At 29.2% G+C, this 25,017-nt stretch overlaps 1 protein-coding gene across 1 annotated transcript in view; it reads left to right on the top strand.

Moving 5' to 3' along the window:
• LOC135136890 (hemicentin-1) overlaps positions 1–25,017 on the top strand; it is a 162,131-nt gene that overhangs the window by 101,528 nt on the left and 35,586 nt on the right. The window contains exon 4 of the mRNA XM_064066352.1: positions 13,843–14,025. Within this exon, the coding sequence (XP_063922422.1) occupies positions 13,843–14,025 (183 nt within the window). The remainder of the gene's footprint in view (positions 1–13,842; positions 14,026–25,017) is intronic.

Genomic DNA, 25,017 nt, shown 5'->3' with positions numbered 1-25,017 from the left:
CTATTTCGTATTTTTCTCAGAGTGGAAGTAGGTTCAATGGCGCAGAAATGAACCTTCGCTTGTTCGACGTAAGTAACGAAGTCATTCTGGCGAGATCCGAGTAACATCTCATTAGATTAACGTAGCGCAAAGAAACCTCCTGTCATTAATTTTTCATCAACTTCGACGTCCTATTTTTCCTGTTTTATATTTAAATCAATCAATGCACCGAAAGTTAGCGTGCATGCCACAATTTTTCCCATGTCCTTGATAAAAACGGGCATAATCGATGGCGATTGAGTAGTTTTTGATGAGAAGACTATGACAAATTGTACGTCGAAATAATTCGGTAATGCAATCGTTAACCTTAATCTGATGTGTACGCCCCAGTATTGTAATATCGGATTATACTTCCTCCACGAAAGTGGAAACCCACAGCGACGGTTCACACGCCAACAATGATGTCAGAAATGACATTATAATACCCGAGGTTTATTAAAGTTGAATTAAGATTTTCTACGATTCACAAAAAGATACCATTTCTTAAATGGGAAAAAATAAATAATGAGCTTCCTTTGTGGTGCGACACTTCAACAATAACCACACGAGCGCTTTGTGGAAAATTTAAAGTAGTCGAGACGTCGTTAACCGGGGTTAATTAGGCACCCAGTGCGCATGTGGCGCAAATTTGGAAAAATGATCGCGCTTTTCAGAAAGTGACGTGAAAATTTAATTCGTACGATTCATAAAAGTTAGGAACAGTTAAATTAAAAACTTTTTTTAATTAGGGATTATCCAACTTGATTAAAATTCCTTTTTTCAATTTAGAACTTCAATCATTAGTTTATTTTTAATTTTGCTCGAGATTTACGTTAAATTACAAGTTATAGTCAAAGAAGGTGCGACTACCGACATAATTGCATCGCTAATTAATTTTTAAACGTTTTCGCTCCACCGGCTGTTTATTTTTCCCGGTGGAAAAGTCGCTCAAAAGTGACGATATCGATTGTTTTGTGCTTCGACGACCGAAAATACCCAACAGATCGTGAATTATTTAAAACGGCAAATACTTAATTATTAGTTAGGGAAAGTCGGTATAAATGCGTCTGTTTGAATGGAAATGCCGCAATTGTAACTATAATGGACTAGAATATTGAAGTTTAAACGATGTCGAAATGCCGCTATAAATTCAAATAACTACTTTCCCTATTGGTATAACTGAGCCCGTTAAAAGCTCTTCTCGACTCGACTGCTTTCTATTAGCATCAATAAAGCGAGCGACGTATGAGCCAGATTTTAAAATGCAATCACCTCGAAAACACTGACGGATGCGTATCACAATTACCGGAGTGCTTTCGCCTGTAAAACACCAACACGTGACGAATTTTATAAATCGATAAATCTAAATCGCTCCATTATTACTTACCACTTTTCGCAAATCTTCAACACATCACGGAAAACTCTCTTAAGTACGAAGTTAACTTAAGTAGCCTCAAGTACATTTTCTACTTACAAGTTTACCTCAAGTTCGCGTGTTATTTTAATGCATATTGTGCACGTGCTCCTGTTCAAGCAAATTCCGCCTGAAATCCGGATCCACGGAATTTGATTAATTTTGAACAAAATTCTGGTTCGAAATCAATGCCGGCTATCTTTGTATTGTTCCAGATATAATGTCCCAGTGGGCAAATAGCTTTTAATAAAAGTAATAAAATTGGTAAAGTTTTATCTTACTATAAAGTCGAATGCGAAAACTGTTTCGGCTGTATTCGATATAAAATTTCAGGAAATACGGAACGCGTATGAGATTCGATTTCAATGATTGGCTTATGTTTTTCTTATAATACGTCAAAGTTTAAAGCTGATTTCGGACAATCAAAATTGATTGACGGTACGTCACGTACGCGCTGGAAATGTCGATGTAGTTTCGCCCAGAGGGCCACTGCCGGAAAAGACGGATTAAGGTTCATATACACAGGAGATCGACGAGATAAACTTGGAAATCATTCCATTACGAGTCCGAGTTCATTATTAAAAATCGGGAGAAGGTTGTTCGATGAACTTACCTCGCCCCTGAAGCGCAGCGCAACAAATCTTGTTTTTTTATGAACATTTTTTGCAAATTCCAAAGATAAAACAATGCTTTTCGAAAAATCGAAATATCGAGAAATCGGATAAATGAAAAAATAAAACATAATATTTAAAAATCGAAAAATAGAAAAACCGAAAAATCAAAGTACGAAAAATTGAAAATTCGAAGATTGAAACTGAAAAATCCAGAATTGTGTTTTAAAAATCTATAAGCAAACAATGAAAAAAACCGAAACATTGAGTGAAACGAAAAAGCTAATAATAATCTAAAAATAAAAAAATTAGAGAAATTGAGAAATCGCGAAGTTGCGAATTCGAAAAATCAAGAATTGAGAGTTGGAAAAACTGAAAAATCGAAAAATTAAGAACTGGAAAAATCGAGAAGTCGGGAAATTAAGAATTTGAAGAAATTGAAATAGCGAATAATCGAGACATCAAGAAATTGAGAAATCGGGGAATTGAAAATCGAAACACCGAAAAATCGACGATTGAAAATTCGAAAAATCGAGTATCTAATTGAAAAATTAAAAAATCGAAAAATAATATTTTGAAAAATCGAGAACTTAAGAAATCGAGGAATTGAAAATTCGAAAATTAGAAAAATAAAAGAATTGAGAATTCGAAAATCGGGAAGTGGAGAAATTAGGAAATTCGGAACTCAAGAAATCGAGAAGTTGAGAACACGAAAAATTGACAATTCAAACAATCCAAAAAACGAAAAATTGAAAAAATGGAAAATTAAGAAATTGAGAATTCGAGGAATTGGAAATCGAGAAAACGAAAAAACGAACATTGAGACATGGAGAAATTGGAAAATCGGGATAATTGAAAAATTAACAAATCTAAAAGTAAAAATTTAAAATAAAATCAAGAAATTAAGAAACGAGGAATTCAGGATTCGAAAATTAGATAAACAAAAAAATTGAGAATTCGAAAATCGAGAAATGAAGAAATTGGGAAATTCGGAACTCAAGAAATCGAGAAGTTGAGACTTCGACAATCAAATAATCCAAAAAAATGAAGAATTTGGAAAAACGTAAAAGCGAATAATCGAAAAATAAAAAAAATGAGTATTCAAGAAATTGAGAAATCGAAGATTTGAGAATTGGAAAAATGGAGAAGTCGGGATAATTGAGAAGTAGAGAAAACTAAAACAGTGAATAATCGAGAAATTGAGGAATTGAGAATACGGAAAATCGATAATCAAACCATCCATAATATGAAAAATTGAAAATTCGAAAAAGCGAGATTTCGAGAAGTTGGGAATTCGGAAAATCGAGAATTAAGATTTCGAAAAATCATACATTTTAAAAATCGAGGAATTGAAAATCGAGAAAACGAAAAATCGAAACAAGGAAAAATCGAGAATTAAGAATTCGAACATTCGGAAATCAAATAATTCAAAAACGAAAAATAAGACATCGGAAAGTAAAAATTCGAAAAGTCTGGAACTTGAGAAATCGAGGATTGAGAGTTCGCAAAATCGAAAATTAAACAATACAAAAGCGAAAAATTGAGAAACTGAAAAAGCGAATAATCGGAAAATCAAGAAATTGAAAAATGAAGAAACTGAGATATCGGGGAATTGAAAATCGAAAACATGAAAAATCAAAGCACAGAAAAATGGAGCATTCGAAACAACGAACATTGAGAAATGGAGAAACTGGGAAATCAAGAAATCTAGAAATTGAGAATTCTGAAAATTAAGAATTGGAAAAATCGAAAATTCGAAAAATTGCGAATTCAAAAAATCGAAAAAACGAATAATTGAAAAATTTAGAATTCGAGGAATTGGAAATCGAGAAACGAAAAGTCGAGAATTCGAAAAATGGAAAAGTAAAAATTCAAAAAATTGAGAATTGAGGTTGAGGATTGAGAATTCGTAAAATCGAAAATCGAACAATCCAAAAAACGAAAAATTGAAAATTCGAACAAGTGAATAAACGAAAAATACAAAAAAATGGAAAATTAAGAACTCGAGGAATTGAAAATCGAGAAAACTAAAAAACGAACGTTGAGACATGGAGAAATAGGAAAATCGGGATATGTAATTGAAAAATCAAAAAATCGAAAAGTAAAAATTTGAAAATCGAGAAACTAAGAAACGAGGAATTCAGAATTCGAAAATTAGAAAAATAAAAAAATCGAGAAATGAAGAAATTGGGAACTTCGGAACTCAAGAAATCGAGAAGTAGAAGTCGGGATAATTGAGAATTTGAAAAAATTAAAAGAGTGAATAATCGAGAAATCGAGAAATTCAGAAATTGAGAATTCGAAAAATCGAAAATCAAGAAATGGAGGAATTGAGTTGAGAATTCAAAAAATCGGTCATGAAGAATTTAAAAAATCGAGGAATAAAAAAAGATCGAGCATTCGAAAATCGAAACACCGAAAAATCGAGAATTGAGAATAGGGAATATCGATGACCAAACCATCCATAATATGAAAAAATGAAAATTCGGAAAGGCGAATACGCGAAAAATCAAAAATTGAAAAATCAAAAAATTCGAGGAATTGAAAAACGAGGAAACGAGAAATCGAGGTTTCGAGAAGTTGAGAATTCGGAAAATCGAGAATTGAGATTTCGAAAAACCCACAAATCAAAAAGCGAATAATAATCGAAAAATCATGTATTTTAAAAATCGAGAAAACGAAAAATCGAAAATCGAAACAATGAAAAATCGAGAATTATGAATTCGAACAATCGAAAATCAAAGATGTAATTCAAAAACGAAAATTGAGAAATCGAAAAGTAAAAATTCGAAAAAAAGAATTTGAAAAATGAAGAAACTGAGATATCGGGGAATTAAAACCCGAAAAAAAATCGAGAATTCGAAACAACGAAAATTGAGAAATGAAGAAACTGGGAAATCAAGAAATCTAGTTGAAAATTCGGAAAATTAAGAATTGGAAAAGTCTTAAACTCGAAAAACCATGAATTCAAAAATCAGAAAAACGAATAATTGAAAAGTTCTGAAAATCCGGAAATTGAGATCGAGGACTGAGAGTTCGAATAATCGAAAATCATACAATCCAAAAAACGAAAAATTGAGCAAAAGATTGAAAAATGAAGAAACTGAGATATCGAGGAACTGAAAATCGAAAAAATGAAAAATCGAGAACGAAAATTTGAAAAAACGGAAATTGAGAAATGGAGAAACTAGAAATCAAGAAATCTAGATGTTAACAATTCGAAAAATAAAAAAAAAATAAAAAAATTGAGAAATCGGAAATCAAGAAAACGAAAACTCGAGAATTCGAAAAAACGAAAATTTAACAAATTGAAAAAGTCGGATAATTGAAAAACCAAAAAGTCGAAAAATCAAATAAGTAGAAATTCAAAAAATCGAATAAACGAGACTTTGAAAAAAAAAACTAAGAATTCGAAAAATCTGGAAACATGATTTGGAAAATCAATCAAAAAATTGAGAATTCGGAAATTGGAACACTGGAAAATGGGGAATTGTGAATTCCAAGAACCAAAAATTGAGAATACGAAAAATCGAAAAATTGGAGAATCCAAAAATTGAGAAATCGGAAATAAGAAACCGAAAAATCAAAAAATCGAAAACTCGAAAATTTGAAATATTGAGAAATTGAATCGAAAAAAGCGAAACGTCGAAAAATTGAAAAATCGGGAAATGAAAAATCGAAAGGTGGTAGAATAAAAAAAAACAGAACCCCCAAAAATGATATACTTTTATCTAAAAACTGAGAAAAATAGAGAAATTGAGGATTCAAAAATAAAAAATTTTACAAAATCCAAAACTCTGAGAATTCAAAAAAGAAAAAACGATAAATCAAATAAGTAGAAATTCAAAAATCTAAAATCGAGAAATTAAGAAATCGAAGAATTGAAAATTGAAACATCGAAATACCGAAGAATAGAATAAACAAGACTTTGAAAAAAAAACGAAAAACTGAGAATTTGGAAAATCGAGAAATCGGGAATTCGAAAAATCAAGATACTGAGAATTGGAAAATAGTAACATCGAAAAATTGAAAAATCAGCAAATTGAGAAATCGAAAAATTGAAAAATCGGAAGATTGAAGAATAAAACCGAAATATCCAAAATTCAAAAAATTGATGACTCCAAAATTTGTTATACAATTTTGTTTGTCTTTTTTTTTTCAAAAATCTGGATGCCTGGGGTAAAACGTGGAGGAGTACGTTATTTAATAAACTTTAGATAACATTTATTACTGTAAAATTTGAAGTTAATGTCTAACGTCATTCCTTTGTTGGTAAGGTTGGGCATCAAATTTTGATTAATATTTTATTATCTACCTAACATTACTTATAAAATATGGCAATAATCTTTTTCCTATAGTTTCGGAGATTATCTGCCTAATAAAAATCAACACAGACGACAGACAGACAGACAAGCGGAAACGGGTACCTATTTTTTCGTACCCTAAGTGTTATGAAACGTCGAGAAAACATGAAAATAGTCAGTCGCCCGATGGATTTGATTACAATACTTCCTCATCTCACGAGGCTTAGGAAGTAAAAATGTGTCATAACAATCACGGGCTTACTCAGAACCTTCAGTGGATCTAATCATAATATGTAAATATTTGTAAATTTGAAACAATCGTGGACTTGTAGTGACTCAAAGACACAGTCTTGTGGGAAACAGGAAACAACAAAAAGTGTAGAGTAACTTAATTAAAACCGAATTTTTCTGACTTCCGCTAGTACTCATATTCCTTTGTAAATGAACTCTTAAAACCACGTTACAGAAAATATCCTTGACGATGGTTTATCGAAAAAAATACTCATTACTTACCCACCCGAAATATTAATGAGTACGGAAGAAACATACGGTGATATTTTTTAAAAAAACACGCCGCCGACCGCAGCCAAACACATTTGTATATTTTTATAGATCGCCTAATTGCCTGAAAACTCGACTGTTTACGAACCCGGTTCGTATTTTTCACCGTAAACTTCCCACCGATTCGATTGCACAAATCAATAACAATCTTAATTGTTTATTTAATCATTCGGTAGCTGATAAGTAGGCGTGCTTGTAGAGCGTTGTCGCTGGTCTAATTGGTACCTTGTTTTTAATATTTATTCCATGAATGTTTAATCGACGCACATTTTAGGAAGTGGACTGTAAAGATAATTGTGTTTAGACTTTTTTTCTGCTAATGGCTTTTGAAATTCTTTGATGTAGGTACTCAGGAGTGTTTTTGTAGCCGACTACGATTAAATTTTTAATGCGCCGGGCTAAAATTTACTTTATTAATAGATTTTATAGTTCCGCTTTCGCCTGAGACGAAAAATCTCCACAGGGCGATTAATAATTTACGAGAGCAACCCCAGCACGGTGATTCGGGTTCGGAGGGATGCGGACACAATCAGTATTGAGAAAATTCAAAAGGAATGAAGCTGATTTTACCAGACGAGATCCGAAATGGCTCTGCGAGATAGAGTCCAATAATAATCTCGGTAATAACCTCTTGTGGTCATAAACAACTCCAGCGACGAATTTTTTTCCGAAATTGTGCAACTGCCCGAAGATAAATGAAGCGGTGTAGGCCGAGAGGAGTAATTTCATTTAAAATTTTCGCGATCGTTATTTCTTTTGTTACGTTTATTTTGATTGCGGATACCGCGCGAAAAGCCGCTGCATAACAAAGTGTGGAAGTGGAGCGCGATATCACTAGCGTGCCAGCCCAAACAATGTGCACAGCTAACTCACGATCTTCAATTTGGAATAACTCGCTGGAACGTTGTGTCCTCAGATAACATATCCATCCGTGATGCTGGGGTGACTCGCCCCAGAGAAATGCTAAATTTAAATTATTAGTATATGTGAAAGTACTCGGTTTTGATAAAAAATTACGGGGCCGTACTTCACCGTCGTATTAAAACGAATTAGAATTTTACTTTTTTGGTTGGGGAAATGTTTGCGACAGGGGGTTGTTTGTTTGGAGACCGCAATAACGGGGCGGAATTTAAGGGAAAATGTCACAGTCACAAATAAAATTGGTGTAGGAAGGCGTTACCATTTGATCTTTCGCAGCCATCTAACACCGGAGGATACTACGTTTATAAAAAACCCACAACGAACGTCTCAACCGTATTATAAAACTTCCGTTTCATATACTCGAAACATCCATTAAATTTTGCAAAAACATAACATTCTCGGATAACTAACAACAAAACGCGGATCTACATTTCGCTGCAAGTTATATCGAATCGTTGTAGCGTTAGTTTGCATTATTTACTTTGTTTCAGTCTTTTCGTTTTATTTCTGATTGTAATTATGCAGATTAACAACATAAATTATGGTGAGTGGCATCTATGTGCGAAGCAGGTGCACCCCATTTTAAATTAACATCATTATCTCACATGTGAAAAGCCAAATTGTAACGTGGATTTCGCATACGGTGTGTGAAGCACAATACAATAAATGATTCATTTTTGCAAAAAACTGCATTATACTCATTAAGATAATTACCGACGCTTTATCACGATCAAACGGAATTATTTGGAAGGTTAGACATCTGAGTGTATGCTTTGTTGGAAGAAATTCTTGAAATTGTACCGACTGAAATTACCGGAATTTCTTGAATTTCACCGGAGTTGTCTTTAAGATTCACCGGAATTAGTAATATGTATCATAGTTTTAAATTAACATTATTCTTAGCGCTGAATTTATGAAGTGATTCTTGCATAATGGAATACGATTTTATTAAATTGCACGGAATTTTATCTCCCACTCGAACAACATCATTTAGGATCTGTCGTCTTTAACTTCACAAGGGGATAAAACTTTGATGGATAGAAAAATGCCCCTTCAGAGTATTAATGATGAAATTACCTAACTGTTTCCGGAATTGTTCAAAATTCCGGGAATTATTTTAGAAACAGTTATCGGAATTTTCTCACGAATCTGTACTTAATTTTGCTCTACGTTCAGAGAATTCGGTTTGCAATTTTTCGACTTTTCATTTAAATTTTTCGATTTTTAATTTTTTAGGTTTTCATTTTTCGACTTTCGCTTTTTCGAATCCTCAAATTTTTGTTTTTTGGAATTCTTCAATTTTTTGATTTTTCGATCATTCGATAATTCGAATTTTTGTTTTCTGAATTGTTTGATTTTCGATTTTTCAATTTCTTAATTCTGTTTTTCGTTTTTTCGACTTTCAAATCCTCGGTTTTTCAATTTCCCAATTTCTCGATTTTTTACTTTTTTGATTATTTCAATTTTTGATTTTTCGAATTCAAAATTTCTCGATTTCTCGGTTTCCTAATTTCTCCATTTTTTGCTTTTAGCTTTTTCAAATTCCCATTTTTTTTTTGTATTTTTGCGCATTCTCGCTTATTCGATTTTTCGGTGTTTGAATTTTTCGATTTCTCGATTTTTAAAATTTCTACTTTTTTGATTTTTCGATTTTTCGAATTTCTCCATCTCCCGATTTTTCCATTTCTTGATTTTTCGAATTTTTACTTTTTTGAAACTTCGAAAAATGGAGAAACTGGGGAATTCGAAAAATCAAAAAAATTGAGAATCGGAAAAATCGATAAATCGAAACTTCGAAAAATCGAGATTTAAGAATTCGAAAAATTGGAAAATCAAAAGAAACAAAAAGTAAAAATTTGTAAAAATTCGAGTATTGGAAAAAACGAAAAATTGGGAATTTAGAATTGGAAAAGTCGAATAATGAAAAAACCAAATTTAAATTCCTGATTTTTCGAATTTTTACTTTTTTGAAATTTGGATAGTTTGGGTTTGTCCATTATTCAATTTTTCGAATTCTCAATTTTTCTTATTTTTTCCCAATTGTCGAATTGTTACAAGTTTTTACTTTTTTGATTTTCCAATTTTTCGAATTCTCAAATCTCGATTTTTCGGTGTTTCGAATTTCGCACTTTTTTGATTTTTCGATTTTCCGAATTCTCAACTTCTCGAAACCTCGATTTTTCGTTTCCTCGTTTTTCAATTCCTCGAATTTTTTGATTTTTCAATTTTTGATTTTTCGCGTATTCGCTTTTCCGAATTTTCATTTTTTCATATTATGAATGGTTTGATCATCGATATTCCCTATTCTCAAATCTCGATTTTTCGGTGTTTCGAATTTCTCACTTTTTTTGATTTTTCGAATTTCCCAATTTCTCCATTTCTTGATTTTTTGAATTCTCAGTTTTCCGTTTTTTTCAAATTTCTGATTTTTCGAATTTTTACTTTTTTGAAATTTCGAAAAATGGAGAAACTGCGGAATTCGAAAAATCAAAAAAATTGAGAGTCGGAAAAATCGAAAATCGAAACTCCGAAAAATCGAGATTTGAGAATTCGAAAAACCGGAAAATCAAAAAAATCAAAAAAGAAAAATTTGCAAAAATTCAAGTATTGGAAAAAACGAAAAATTGGGAATTTAGAATTGGAAAAGTCGAATAATGAAAAAACCAAATTTAAATTCCTGATTTTTCGAATTTTTATTTTTTTGAAATTTGGATAGTTTGGTTTGTTCATTATTCGATTTTTCGAATTCTCAATTTTTCTTATTTTTTCCCAATTCTCGAATTATTACAAATTTTTACTTTTTTGATTTTCCAATTTTTCGAATTCTCAAATCTCGATTTTTCGGTGTTTCGAATTTCGCACTTTTTTTGATTTTTCGAATTTGCCGATTTCTTCATTTCTTGATTTTTTGAATTCTCAGTTTTCCGTTTTTTTTCAAATTCCTGATTTTTCGAATTTTTACTTTTTTGAAATTTCGAAAAATGAAGAAACTGCGGAATTCGAAAAATCAAAAAAATTGAGAATCGGAAAAATCGAAAATCGAACCTCCGAAAAATAGAGAATTGAGAATTCGAAAAACCGGATAATCAAAAAATCAAAAAAGAAAAATTTGTAAAAATTCAAGTATTGGAAAAAACGAAAAATTGGGAATTTAGAATTGGAAAAGTCGAATAATGAAAAAACCAAATTTAAATTCCTGATTTTTCGAATTTTTATTTTTTTGAAATTTGGATAGTTTGGTTTGTTCATTATTCGATTTTTCGAATTCTCAATTTTTCTTATTTTTTCCCAATTCTCGAATTATTACAAATTTTTACTTTTTTGATTTTCCAATTTTTCGAATTCTCAAATCTCGATTTTTCGGTGTTTCGAATTTCGCACTTTTTTTGATTTTTCGAATTTGCCGATTTCTTCATTTCTTGATTTTTTGAATTCTCAGTTTTCCGTTTTTTTTCAAATTCCTGATTTTTCGAATTTTTACTTTTTGGAAATTTCGAAAAATGGAGAAACTGAGGAATTCGAAAAATCAAAAAAATTGAGAATCGGAAAAATCGAAAATCGAAACTCCGAAAAATCGAGATTCGAAATTTCTAATTTCTTGGTTTTGAATTTCTCGATTTCTCGATTTTTCGAACTTTTACTAAGTAGTTTAATTTTTCCATTATTTGATTTTTCCAATTCTCAATTCTTCGTTTTTTGGTTAATTTTCGAATTCTCAATTTTCCAATTTTTCGATTTCACGATTTTCATTTCTCTGAGATTTGAGAATTCGAAAAACCGGAAAATCAAAAAATCAAAAAAATAAAAATTTGTAAAAATTCGAGTATTGGAAAAAAACGAAAAATTGAGAATTTAGAATTGGAAGAAAAATCGAATAATGAAAAAACCAAATTCAAATTTCTGATTTTTCGAATTTTTACTTTTTTGAAGTTTGGATAGTTTGGTTGTCCATTATTCGATTTTTCTAATTCTAAATTCTCAATCTTTCGGTGCTTCGATGTTCGATTTTTCGAATTCTCAATTTTTCTTTTTTTTCCCAATTCTTGAATTTTTACACATTTTTACTTTTTTAATTTTCCAATTTTTCGAATTCTCAAATCTCGATTTTTCGGTGTTTCGAATTTCTCACTGTTTTTGATTTTTCGAATTTCTCAGTTTCTCGATTTCTCTAATTTTTACTTTGGTGATTTTTAGATTTTTTGATTTTTCGGTTTTCGATATTTCGAATTCACAATGTTTTGATTTTTGGATTGCTTGAGTTTTAATTGTTAATTCTCGTTTTTTCTCGTTTTCCCAGTTTTCCCAATTTTTGTATGTTCAGTGTTGAGATTTCTCAATTTTTGTTTTTTTTTCCGAATTCTCGATTTTTCAAATTCTAAATTTCTCTATTTCCCAATTTTTCAGTTTCTCCATTTTTCGATTTTAGATTTTTCGAATTCTCAGTTTTACGATTTCCCAATTTCTGCATTTCTCGATTTTTTGAATTGTCAGTTTTTCGTTTTTTTTTCCAATTCACGATTTTTCGAATTTTTTTTGAAATTTCGATTTTTTGATTTTTCAAGTTATTCGATATTTCGAATTCACAAAGTTTTGTTTTTTGGATTGCTTGATTTTCGATTATTCGAATTCTTAATTCTCGATTTTTCGATATTTCGTATTCTAGATTTCTCGGTTTCCCAGTTTCCCCAGTTTCTCGATTTTCAGTTTTTAAAATTCTTAATTTTTGTTATTTTTCGATTTTTCAGTGTTTCAATTTTTCTCGATTTTTAATTCCTCGACTTCTCAATTTCTCGATTTCCCAGTTTCTCCATTTTTCGAATTTTGAATTCTTTATTTTTCGGTGCTTCGATTTTCGATTTTCCGAATTCTCAGTTGTTCGTTTTTATACAAGCCTCGATTTTTAGAATTTTTACTTTCTTGATTTTTCAATTTTTCAACTTCTCAATTTCTCGATTTTTCGAATTCTTAATTTTTCGATTGCTTCAATTTTTGCATTTTCAATTCTCGATTTCTCAATTTCTTCATTTCTCGATTTTCAATTTATGGGATTCTCATTTTTTCGACGTGAATTTGAAAATTTTTGCTCTACTTTCAGAAATAAGAGAAAATTTACCTTTTTTGACGTAGTTTTAAAATTGAAGTGGACGTGAAGTAAAATTATTTGGAAATCACCAGAAATCACCTTCTACTTATAATTATGTAGATTAGATTAACATCATTATCTCCCCAGATATGAAAAGTTGAAATTTATGGTAAAAAAATAAAAATTTTAATTTTATTGTGCTCATTAAGATAATTACCATCAATTTATTACGATGGAGCGGAATTATATGTAATTTTGCAACATTTTGTTGAAAGAAATTACCGGAACTCCTTGAATTTCTCCGAAATTTTCTTAACATTCACCGGAACTGATAATCTTTTTATTAAGGGGTCCAGGTTGTGGTCTAGTTAAATAATTTTACCTTGCTTGTTAATTTTTTTAAGTGAAAATTCGTTTGTGTTTCAAAAATTGAAAAATTACGGGTGATATCGTGTTAAAATCAAGTGTATTTTATGTACGTGAAAACAGCGTAATATTCATTACGCTACATGTGGTCTAAATTTATCACCTTTTAAACCACAAAGTAACAAAATTCTAATTAGTGGTTGAAATTTCACCTCTTTAACCCCCTTTGTGGCAATTTTCTCAAGTATTATTTATCTTACAAGAGATGTCAGTGATGTCACTGTCAAGCTTATTATAGCAAATTCGCTATATATTCTACTTTGACGTTAATTCCAGCCACCGCATATTAAATTTTGCCATAAATCACCACCATTCGCTTTTTTATTATTCGCGTGTTGAAAATTGCAAATTTTGTGTTTGTAAAACCACATTATAGCAGAAGTTTGTGATCGTGATTGACACCTTTTTTCCGACTTCGCGATACATTTTCGTTAATTTAAACCCGCCTGTCCTTCATTAAGCCCGATTAAATTAAAACGGGAATAAATCCAAACTTTCTTCCAGGCTCCACGTACCCCTTGGAGGCGGCGCTGAAGAATGGCGGCTCGCGGGACCAGCCCACCACCGCGACCCTCTCGATCGTCCCTTCGAAGGAGGACGACGAGGCCGTGTTTCGCTGCGAAGTGTGGAACAGAGCCTTGCCCGAGAAGAAGAAGTTAATTTCAACCGTGTCACTTAGCGTCAACTGTAAGTACTTTTTACCGCAACATCCCGATTTTGCGAGCTTAATTAAACCGGATTAAATGTAGCGCTGTTTACGTTAATGAGAATTTGACTGTATTATCTCAGTTTTTCAGGGCGATATTTTGGTACAAGTGTAAACAAGTCGGGGCTTTTTCGACGCGAAAAAGGCGCTAGCGAAGGATAAACATGTATAAACATATGCATCCGGCCTGGGTGCCGTTACGGAGAACGTTCCAGATGGTGGCTTTCATCTTGTAATAAAAACGATCGAGTGTAAACTTTCTGCTCGATAGTCGATTTGTGGCGAGGAGAGAAACTCGAAAATTACACGCCAGTTCATTAGACGCGGATGTCATTATCTATGAGAAAGCACAAATAGATAAAGTTATCGATAACGGCGGGATTAAGTTGACGATGAGAGATGAAGAGTGCCGGCGATGATGGCCGAAACGTTTTATAAGTGATAAGTGATTACGAACTAAAATAGTCGAGTTTTTAAACCCATTCGGGTCGTTCAATATGAAAACAGCAGATGATAATTTGGCCAACACTATTGATCTGAGAGAGTTGATTTTTTCAGGCACTTAGTATTCTAATAATAATAATAATAATGATAATGATAATTTATTTCCTACAGGTACTTAAACCAATTATAAAAAAAAAAAACATTTGTTTACAGTATAAAAAGAACAATGAAAACTAACGGAACTACAGTTATTTAATTAAAAGTTTAATAATATTAACAATTATTTAGCAAAAGTACCCTAGCGATCGAAACGATTTGTTTTCTGATAAGTGATACCGATAACCTCTATAAAGTAAAAATCAGTGCAGTGGCGTAAACAACATTCCCGCAAATTTTTTGACTTGAATTATTCAATTCAATTTTTTATTTTTTTGTTTCTTCAATTTTTCGATTTTATAATTTTTTATTTTTTCAGTTTTAATTTTTTCAGTTTTTCATTTCTTCAAATTTACAATTTGCAATTTAACAGTTCTGTTGCTTCAATTTTACGATATGCAACTTTTCGAGTTTTAATTTTTAAATTTTTCAACTTTTGAATGTCTCACTTTTCAGATTTTGCATTTTTTTATTTGCAATTTTTCGTTTCGGTTTCTTATTTTCTTTATTTTTCCAATTTTTCGATTTGCAATTTCTCGGGTTTCAATTTTTCGTTTCTTCAATTTTTGATTTCCAATTTTTCTAGTTTTCATTTTAAATGCGTAATATACTATGTAGGTTCTAATAATAGTTTAAAAAATTTTTCGCTTTGTCAATTTTACTATTTTAGAATGTTTCGACTCTTATTTTTCGACTTTTCAATTGTGTCACAATTTTTCATTTTAATTAATCAATTTTTCGTTTCTGTTTTTTATTTTTTTAATTTTTTATTTCTTCAGTTTTTCGAATTGCGATTTTTCAATTTTTTTTGTTTCTTCAATTTCTAGATTTTGCAATTTTTCGGTTTTTTTAATTCTTCGTGTCTTCAAAATTTTTATTTGCAATTTTTCTAGTTTTCATTTTAAATGTGTAATATATACTAATAATAATTTTTTAAAAATTTCACTTCAATTTTACAATTTTAGAAAGTTTCCATTTTTGGGAGATTTCAATTGTTTTACAATTTTTAAATTTTTCGATTTTTCAGGTTGTCGATTTACAATTTATCGTTTCTGTTTGTTATTTTTTCAATTTTTCGTTTCTTCAATTTTTAGATTTTTCATATTTTTTATCTTCAATTTTGCAATGTTTTCCAAATTTCATTTTTAAATTTTTCAATTTTTCGATTTTCCAACATTTGGATTTGTAATTTCAGGAGTTTCCAGTTTTTCTTGTTTTCAATTTTCCGGTTTTTAAACAATGTTCTGATTTTAGCATTTTTCAATTTTTGTATTTTTTAATTTTTCTGTTTGCAATTTTTCGGTTTTCAATTTTTCGATTTCTCAACTGTTAGATCTTTATTTTTTCATGGTTTTAAAATTTTTCATTTCTTCAATTTTGGATTTGCAATTTTTCTCGTTTTCATTTTAAATATGTAATAATATTTTTTAAAATTCGTCACGTTTTCAGTTTTACCATTTTAGAATTTTTCAATTATTGGATTGTAAAAAATTTTCATTTCTTCAAATTTTCGATTTACAATTTTTGATTTGATTTTTTACTTTCCTTATTTTTACAATTTTTCGATTTCTCAATTTCTCGATCTTTTGTTCACTCAATTTTTCGATATTTCAGTTTGGGAATTTTTAAATTTGTAGATTCTTCGAATCCTCGATTTTTTTTATTTTTCGATTTTTCAATGCTTAAATTTTTTAATTTTCCGACTTTCCACGTTTTCAATTTTGGCTTCCTAAGTTTTTTAATGTTCCAGGGATTTTTCAATTTTTCGAAGTTCCAATTTTATATTTTGTATTTTATCGATTTTTAAAAATTTTGTAATATTTTAAACTTTCGATTTTTCACTTTTTGATGTTTCGATCTTTCCATTTTTCGTCTTCCCTCTTTTAGATTTTTTGGTTTTCAATTTTAAAAATTTTTTATTTTTCGATTTTTTAGTTTAAATTTTTCAATCTTGGGATTTTTCAATATTTCGATTTCAATTTTTCAATTTCTAGATTTTTCAATTTTTAAATTTTTGGCTATTTTAAATTTTCGATTTTTCTCCATGAATCGATTTTTTAAATTTTGACTTGTATGATTTTTCGTCTTTCTGATTTCTCGATTTTTCAATGTTTTCCAGGAATTTTTCGATTTTTCAATGTTTCGATGTTTTTGTTTTGTTTTCTTTTTCAAAATTTTGCAATATTTTGAACTTTAGGTTTTTCACCTTCCCGCTTTTGGATTTTTTAGTTTTTCAATTTTTTAAATTTTCATTTCTTCAATTTTTTAGTCTGAATTTTGATTTTTCGATTTTTCATTTATTGGATTTCTTAAGTTTTTAATGTTCAGGAATTTTTAATTTTGTGATTTTTCAAAATTTTGCAAAATTTTAAACTTTCAATTTTTCACTTTTTAATGTTTTGAATTCTCCATCGTTCGCTTCTTCACCTTCCCGCTTTCAGATTTTTTAGTTTTTCAATTTTTTAAATTTTGCAATTTTGGGATTTTTCAATATTTCGATATCAATTTTTCAATTTTTGATTTTTTTTTGTTTCGATTTCTCGATTTCAGTTCTTCGATTTCTTAAGTTTTTAATGTTCAGGGATTTTCAATTTTGTCATTTTTTAATTTTTCCACATTTCGATTTTTTTTTAATTTTGCATTTTTTTTAACTTTCAATTTTCGATTTTCTCGATTAATCGATTTTTCTTCCTTTGGATTTCTCGATTTTTCAGTTCTTCGGTTTCTTAAGTTTTTAATAATGTTCAGGGATTCTTCAATTTTGTGATTTTTCGACGTTTCGATTTTTTTATTTTTTAGTTCATCGTTTTTTCAAAATTTTGCGATATTTTAAACTTTGGATTTTTAACTTTTTGATGTTTTTTCGGTTTCCCGCGTTTAGATTTTTTGATTTTTCAATTTTTCGATTTTGGGATTTGTCAATAATTTAATTTCAATTTTTTAATTTCCAGATGTTTAAATTTTTCGATTTTTCAGTTTTTTAATTTTTGGCTTTTTTAGATTTTCGATTTTACTCGATTCATCAATTTTTTGATTTTTCCACTTTGTATTTTTTGGTTTTTCCGATTTCTCGATTTTTAGTTTTTCCGTTTTTCGCCATTTCGATTTTTTCATTTTTTTTTTAATTTTGCATTTTTTTTGGTTTTCGATTTTTCACTTTTTGATGTTTCGATTTCTCCGTCTTTCAATTTTTCGTCTTCCCGCCTTTAGGTTTTTTGATTTTTCAATTTTTCGATTTTGGGATTTGTCAATAATTTAATTTCAATTTTTTAATTTCTAGATTTTTAAATTTTTCGATTTTTCGGTGTTTCAATTTTTGGCTTATTTAGATTTTCGATTTTACTCCATTAATAATTTTTTTAATTTTTCCATTTTTCGCCATTTCGATTTTTTCATTTTTTTTTTAATTTTGCATTTTTTTAGCTTTCGATTTTTCACTTTTTGATGTTTCGATTTCTCCATCTTTCAATTTTTCGTCTTCCCGCGTTTAGGTTTTTTGATTTTTCAATTTTTCGATTTTGGGATTTGTCAATAATTTAATTTCAATTTGTTAATTTCTAGATTTTTAAATTTTTCGATTTTTCAATTTTTCAATTTTGGGCTTTTTTAGATTTTCGATTTTACTCGTTTAATCAATTTTTTGATTTTTCGACTTTGTGTTTTTTCCTTTTTCCGATTTCTCGATTTTTTAATTTTTACATTTTTCGCCATTTCAGTTTTTTCATTTTTTTTTTTTAATTTTGCATATTTTTTTTGGCTTTCGATTTTTGACTTTTTGATGTTTCGATTTCTCGATCTTTAGATTTTTCGTCTTCCCGCCTTTAGATTTTTTTTTTTTCAGTTTTTCGATTTTGGGATTTGTTATTAATTTAATTTCAATTTTTTAAATTCTAGATTTTCAAATTTTTCGATTTTTTTGTTTTTCAGTTTTTGGCTTTTTTAGATTTTCGATTTTACTCGATTAATCAATTTTTTGATTTTTCGACTTTGTATTTTTCGTTTTTCCGATTTCTCGATTTTTTAATTTTTGCATTTTTCGCCATTTCGATTTTTTAATTTTGCATTTTTTTTTGCTTTCGATTTACCTTTAGATTTTTTGATTTTTCAATTTTTCGATTTTGGGATTTGTCAATAATTTAATTTCAATTTTTTTATTTCTAGATTTTTAAATTTTTCGATTTTTCTGTTTTTCAATGTATGGCTTTTTTAGATTTTCGATTTTACTCGATTAATCAATTTTTTGATTTTTGGACTTTGTATCTTCGTTTTTCCGATTTCTCTATTTTTTAATTTTTTTTAAATTTTACATATTTTTTAAATTTCGATTTTTCACTTTTTGATGTTTCGATTTCTACATCTTTCGATTTTTCGCCTTCCCGCCCTTAGAATTTTTGGTTTTTCAATTTTTTAAATTTTTAATGTTTCGATTTTTCTCGATTAATCAATTTTTTGATTTTTCGACTTTGTCATTTATCATCTTTTCAATTTCTCGATTTTTTTAAGTTTTTAAGGTTCAGGGATTTTTCAAGTTTTCGATTTTCGAGGTTCCAATTTTTATTTTTTAGTTTTTCATTTTTCCAAAATTTTGCAATTTTTTAAACTTTGGATTTTTCACTTTTTGATGTTTTGATTTCTCGATCTTTCGATTTTTCGTCTTCCCGCGTTTAGGTTTTTTGATTTTTCAATTTTTCGATTTTGGGATTTGTCAATAATTTAATTTCAATTTGTTAATTTCTAGATTTTTAAATTTTTCGATTTTTCAATTTTTCAATTTTGGGCTTTTTTAGATTTTCGATTTTACTCGTTTAATCAATTTTTTTATTTTTCGACTTTGTGTTTTTGCATTTTTCCAATTTCTAGATTTTTTAATTTTTACATATTTCGCCATTTCGATTTTTTCATTTTTTTTTTAATTTTGCCTTTTTTTTGGCTTTCGATTTTTCACTTTTTGATGTTTCGATTTCTCGATCTTTAGATTTTTCGTCTTCCCGCCTTTAGATTTTTTGTTTTTTCAGTTTTTCGATTTTGGGATTTGTTATTAATTTAATTTCAATTTTTTAAATTCTAGATTTTCAAATTTTTCGATTTTTTTGTTTTTCAGTTTTTGGCTTTTTTAGATTTTCGATTTTACTCGATTAATCAATTTTTTGATTTTTCGACTTTGTATTTTTCGTTTTTCCGATTTCTCGATTTTTCAATTTTTGCATTTTTCGCCATTTCGATTTTTTAATTTTGCAATTTTTTTTGCTTTCGATTTACCTTTAGATTTTTTGATTTTTCAATTTTTCGATTTTGGGATTTGTCAATAATTTAATTTCAATTTTTTTATTTCTAGATTTTTAAATTTTTCGATTTTTCTGTTTTTCAATGTATGGCTTTTTTAGATTTTCGATTTTACTCGATTAATCAATTTTTTGATTTTTGGACTTTGTATCTTCGTTTTTCCGATTTCTCTATTTTTTTATTTTTTTTAAATTTTACATATTTTTTAAATTTCGATTTTTCACTTTTTGATGTTTCGATTTCTACATCTTTCGATTTTTCGCCTTCCTGCCCTTGGAATTTTTGGTTTTTCAATTTTTTAAATTTTTAATGTTTCGATTTTTCTCGATTAATCAATTTTTTGATTTTTCGACTTTGTCATTTATCATCTTTTCAATTTCTCGATTTTTTAAGTTTTTAAGGTTCAGGGATTTTTCAAGTTTTCGATTTTCGAGGTTCCAATTTTTATTTTTTAGTTTTTCATTTTTCCAAAATTTTGCAATTTTTTAAACTTTAGATTTTTCACTTTTTGATGTTTTTATTTCTCGATCTTTCGATTTTTCGTCTTCCCGCTTTTAGATTTTGGTCTTTCAATTTTTTGGTTGTTCGAATTTTTCGATTTTTCAGTTTTTCAATTTTTAGCATTTTTAAATTTTCGATTTTTCTCGATTGATCGACTTTTTGATTTTTCAAGTTTGCGGTTTATTGATTTTTCGATTTCTCGATTTTTCAGTTTTTGGATTTCCAAAGTTCTTAACATTCAGGGATTTAAAAAAATTCGATTTTTAAAATCTTGCACCAGGAGCATAAACACGTTATGTTTTTGGAATTTTTTAGCAACTAGCCAAATCTATGTGATATTCCTAATATACATACAAAATTTGACAATAATCGGTTCAGTAGTTTTTAGAATTGTCTCCAATAAAAACTGACACAGACTACAGACAGACGAAAACGGGAGACCACTTGTTCGTACCATAGAGGTCATGAAACGTCGAGAAAACCTGAAAGTGGCAAGTCGCCCGATGGACTCGATCACCATACTTACGCTCAAGCTCAGGAAGTAATAAATATACCAACCAATAAATTATCATCACTAACGACAAACTGCAATGCAGGATGCACACATGTTTCAAAGCCAACTGTTTACCGTGGCTAAACCGCACTTTTCACAGGTGGTTACCTGTCATACAGGACGTTTTTAATTCGCCGCTCGAAACAAAATTACGTGGACGTTTTACGTATTTACATTATAGCAGAACTGAGTAAACATTTAATTAAACATAATACGCTACACGGGTTATCTTTGAAATCTGAATTTCAGCCAGACCGAAAAGCAACTTTTGACATCGCCTGTTTACATGCGAAGTATTTTCAACTCAATTTCTAAAACATTAAAAATATTTATGCAGCGGAACGATAATTACACCTACATCTCGTTACGGTTATTTAATTATAATTTTGTTGGTTTAGGGAGAGCAGAATACACAGAATGATGCTGAAAAATTCATTGCGCGAAGCTCGTGCTAAATTCTCGAAAAACAATCCTAAGATTAAAATGAGTGCGTTGTTGACGTTACTCGAGACTTTATGTGAAGACACAATTAGAGACAAAAAGGGACGATTAGGGTGTCTTGTTTTTGCCGAGTTTGTATGAACTGCACACATTTGTTCTAACCCTGTAGTTTATCTAATACTTAGGGTTTCAGAAAAGCGAATAATTAATAACACATAAATAATAGCGAAATCTCCTTTAATTTAAATGTAGATAAGTTGCAAAAAAAGCATGAATTATTTATTGTGTTATCGCAAAAAGCTAAAGGGTTCGCTATGTTTAGAACAAGCCCGAACCGATATTCAATGACGTCAAACCTACGTCACAGCCAATTAAAATGACGCTGTCAGCATGACATTCGGATCTCGTTTTTTACGTAATGACGAAACGCGCACATGTAGTTCCACAAAAAACTCATTTCTAAATAAATTGAAACGTTTGTCTTGTAAATATAAATTGTCTCCGTTTGATAAAAACTGACGTTTGAAAATTGTCTACGAACTCGCTTTGTGGTCTACAAAAGGCTAACAGTATCGTTTTCGTTGCTTATTGTTTCGTTAAAATTAATTTGTTGGGGCAATCTAGATCAATTGTTGTTAAAAATCTTGATAAGGGAAATATTGTTTAATATCTTCACGCGATCTAGACCGAAAGGTGCTCTTGTCACGGAATAATGCAAGGTATTCATTTTGATAACTTCTTCAATATTAAGACCGTGGGTTGTATTGTGAGAGTATATAGAATGAAAAATTTCCTACGAAAGACGTATTTTATAATGGAACGTAATTATCGTGAAATTCGTACTGCAACAAATTTTCTGAAAAAGCGAGCAGACCGTGCTTTCAAGCTTAGCTCTATTTATGTGGTTTGTAAGAGGAAAATATGGCTTTCTTGAAGATCGTAGCGAATTTTCACGTTATTGTCATAATTGTCTTGTCAACAAGGATCGATCGTGCTTTACGGATTGTATAGAATTCAGGAGTAAATTCTCATCGATGACTGTTTTTAATAGGAAGATGATTTTTTGCACTCCTTAAGTGAAATTGTCATTAACAAAAGTTTCTGCAACAATATTGTGGATCAATATAGGGTTTAAAAAGCACAGAAATCGTTATTTTGTAGCTTTTGTCTATTTTGCAATTTGCAAGAAAAAGCTTCTTTCCCTAACTTTATTCCTGATTTTTTTATATATTTTTTTCGCACTGTAGTTGCTATTACCTGTATTTTTCGTCTGAAAACTGGATTTGCTTAGTTTTATTTTAGGGGCGAGGGAAGTTCTGTCGAATAACATTATACCAATTTTTTTTATGAGGGTTATATGCATAAATGCAAAATTTAAACAAATTTTCATCCAATCAAAAAATCGGGAAATCGAAAAATCGAAAAGCTGAAAAATCGAACTTTTTAAATCAAAAATTCAATTTTTAGATTTTTAAATGTTTTTCTTTTTCGATTTTTCAGTTTAAATTTTTCAATTTTTCAATTTCTAGGTTTTTAAATTTTTCGATTTTTGAGTTTTTCAGTTTTTGGCTTTTTTAAATTTTCGATTTTACTCGATTAATCGATTTTTTGATTTCTCGAGTTTGTGATTTTTCGAATTTTCATTTTTTTTATTTCTTAAGTGTTAATGTTAGGGATTTTTCAATTTTGGAATTTCTCAATTTTTCGATTTTTCAAACCAAATATTTTTAAATCTTGCACCAGGAGCATAAACACGCTATGTTTTTAAAATATATATATGTCAAAATTTTTTGGGAATTTTTTGGTGACTACATGATATTCCTAATATGTGTACATACAAAATTTGACAACAATCGGTTCACTAGTAGAAAAATCAAAAGTTTTAAAAATCGAAAAATTGAAAAATCTCTAAGCGAGAAGGCGAAAAATCGAAAAATGCAAACATGTTTTGAAGAATCAGTAAACTAAAAAATAAAAAAGTCGAAAAATTGAAAAATCCTTGAACATTGAAAACTTAAGAAATAGAAAAATTGAAAAATCGAGAATTTGAGAAATCGAAAAAGCCAAAATTTAAAAGTCTAAAAATTGAAATATCAAAAATCTGAAAAATAAACAGAAAAATTGTAAAATTGAAATATCTGAAAATTGAGAAGTCGAAAAATCGAGAAATTGAAATATTGAAAATCGCAAAATTGAAAAGCCGAAAAATCGAAGTTTTTTATTCCAATAATCTATAATATTTCAGTGGACGATTTTGGAAAAATACTAACATCTATTGAAAAAATGAGATCGAAACTAATTTCTGCAGTTCGAAAATCGTGAAAAATTGACCGAAATTTTCATAGGAGTGAAGATTTGTACTTTCAAACACAAAGTATGTTTATGTGCCTTGTGTAAGATTTAAAAACATTCGCTTTAAAAATTTTGAAAAACGAAACATAAAAAAAACAAAAAATTGAACTCGAAGTATTGAAAAATCCCAAAATTTAAACATTTAAACTCAAAAATCGAAAAATCAAAATTTTTAAAATTCGAAAAATTGAAGAATTGAAACATCTAAAAGCGAGGAGGCGAAAAATCGAAATATCTAAAAATGGAAAAAACAAAAAGTAAAAAATCTAAAATTTAAAAAATTACAATACGTATTTTGAAAAATCAGTAAACTCGAAAATAAAAATCGAAAAATTGAAAAATCCCTGAACATTGTAAACTTAAGAAATCGAAAAATTGGAGAAATCGAGAAATCGAAAAGCCGAAAAATGAAAAAACTCATTAATCGAGAATTTGAGAAATCGACGAATCGAAAATCTGAAGAATAAAAAGAAAAATTGTAAAACTGAAATATCGAAAAATTGAGAGAAATTGTGTAAGATTTAAAACAATTTGCTTTGAAAGTTTTGAATATCGGAAAATTAAAAAATCTAAAAATCGAAAATATGAAACCGAAGTATTGAAAAATCCCAAAATTAAAAAATATAAACTCAAAAATCGAAAAATCAAAAATTTTAAAGGTCGGAAAACTGAAAATATTGAAAAGGGGAGAAGACGAAAAATCAAAAGATCAAGAAATGGAAACATCAAAAAGTAAAATATCTAAATTTTAAAAAATTGCAAAATTTTGATAAAACAAACAAAAAAATCGAAAAGCCAAAGAAACATTAATCGAGAATTTGAGAAATCGAAAAATCTAAAATTTAAAATTGCCAAAAATTGAAAAATCCAAAAATTCAAACATCGAAAATCTGAAGAATGATAAGAAAAATTGTAAAACTGAAATATTGGAAAATTGAGACGCCGAAAAATGAAAAAATCGAGAAATCGAAATATTGAAAATCGAGAAATCGAAAAATCGGACTTTTTTAATCCAAAAAGTTGCAATATTTCAGTGGGCGATTCTGGAAAAATACTACCATCTATCGAAAAAATGAGACCGAAACTTAAATTCTGGAGTTCGAAATCTATAAGAAAATGTCAAGTGAAATTCCGAAAATTATCGAAAATTGATCGAAATTTTCATAGGATTGAAAATTTTCACTTTCAAAAACACAGTATGTTTATGCTCCGCGTGTAAGATATAAAAAAAAAATTGTTTTGA

The sequence above is a fragment of the Zophobas morio genome, unplaced genomic scaffold (assembly GCF_036711695.1).
Source record: "Zophobas morio isolate AGI-343-1 ecotype UQ-CSIRO unplaced genomic scaffold, CSIRO_AGI_Zmor_V1 ptg000004l, whole genome shotgun sequence".
NCBI lineage: Eukaryota > Metazoa > Arthropoda > Insecta > Coleoptera > Tenebrionidae > Zophobas > Zophobas morio.
The sequence above is the reverse complement of the archived record's forward strand: the minus strand, read 5'-3'. Positions and strand labels throughout refer to the sequence as shown.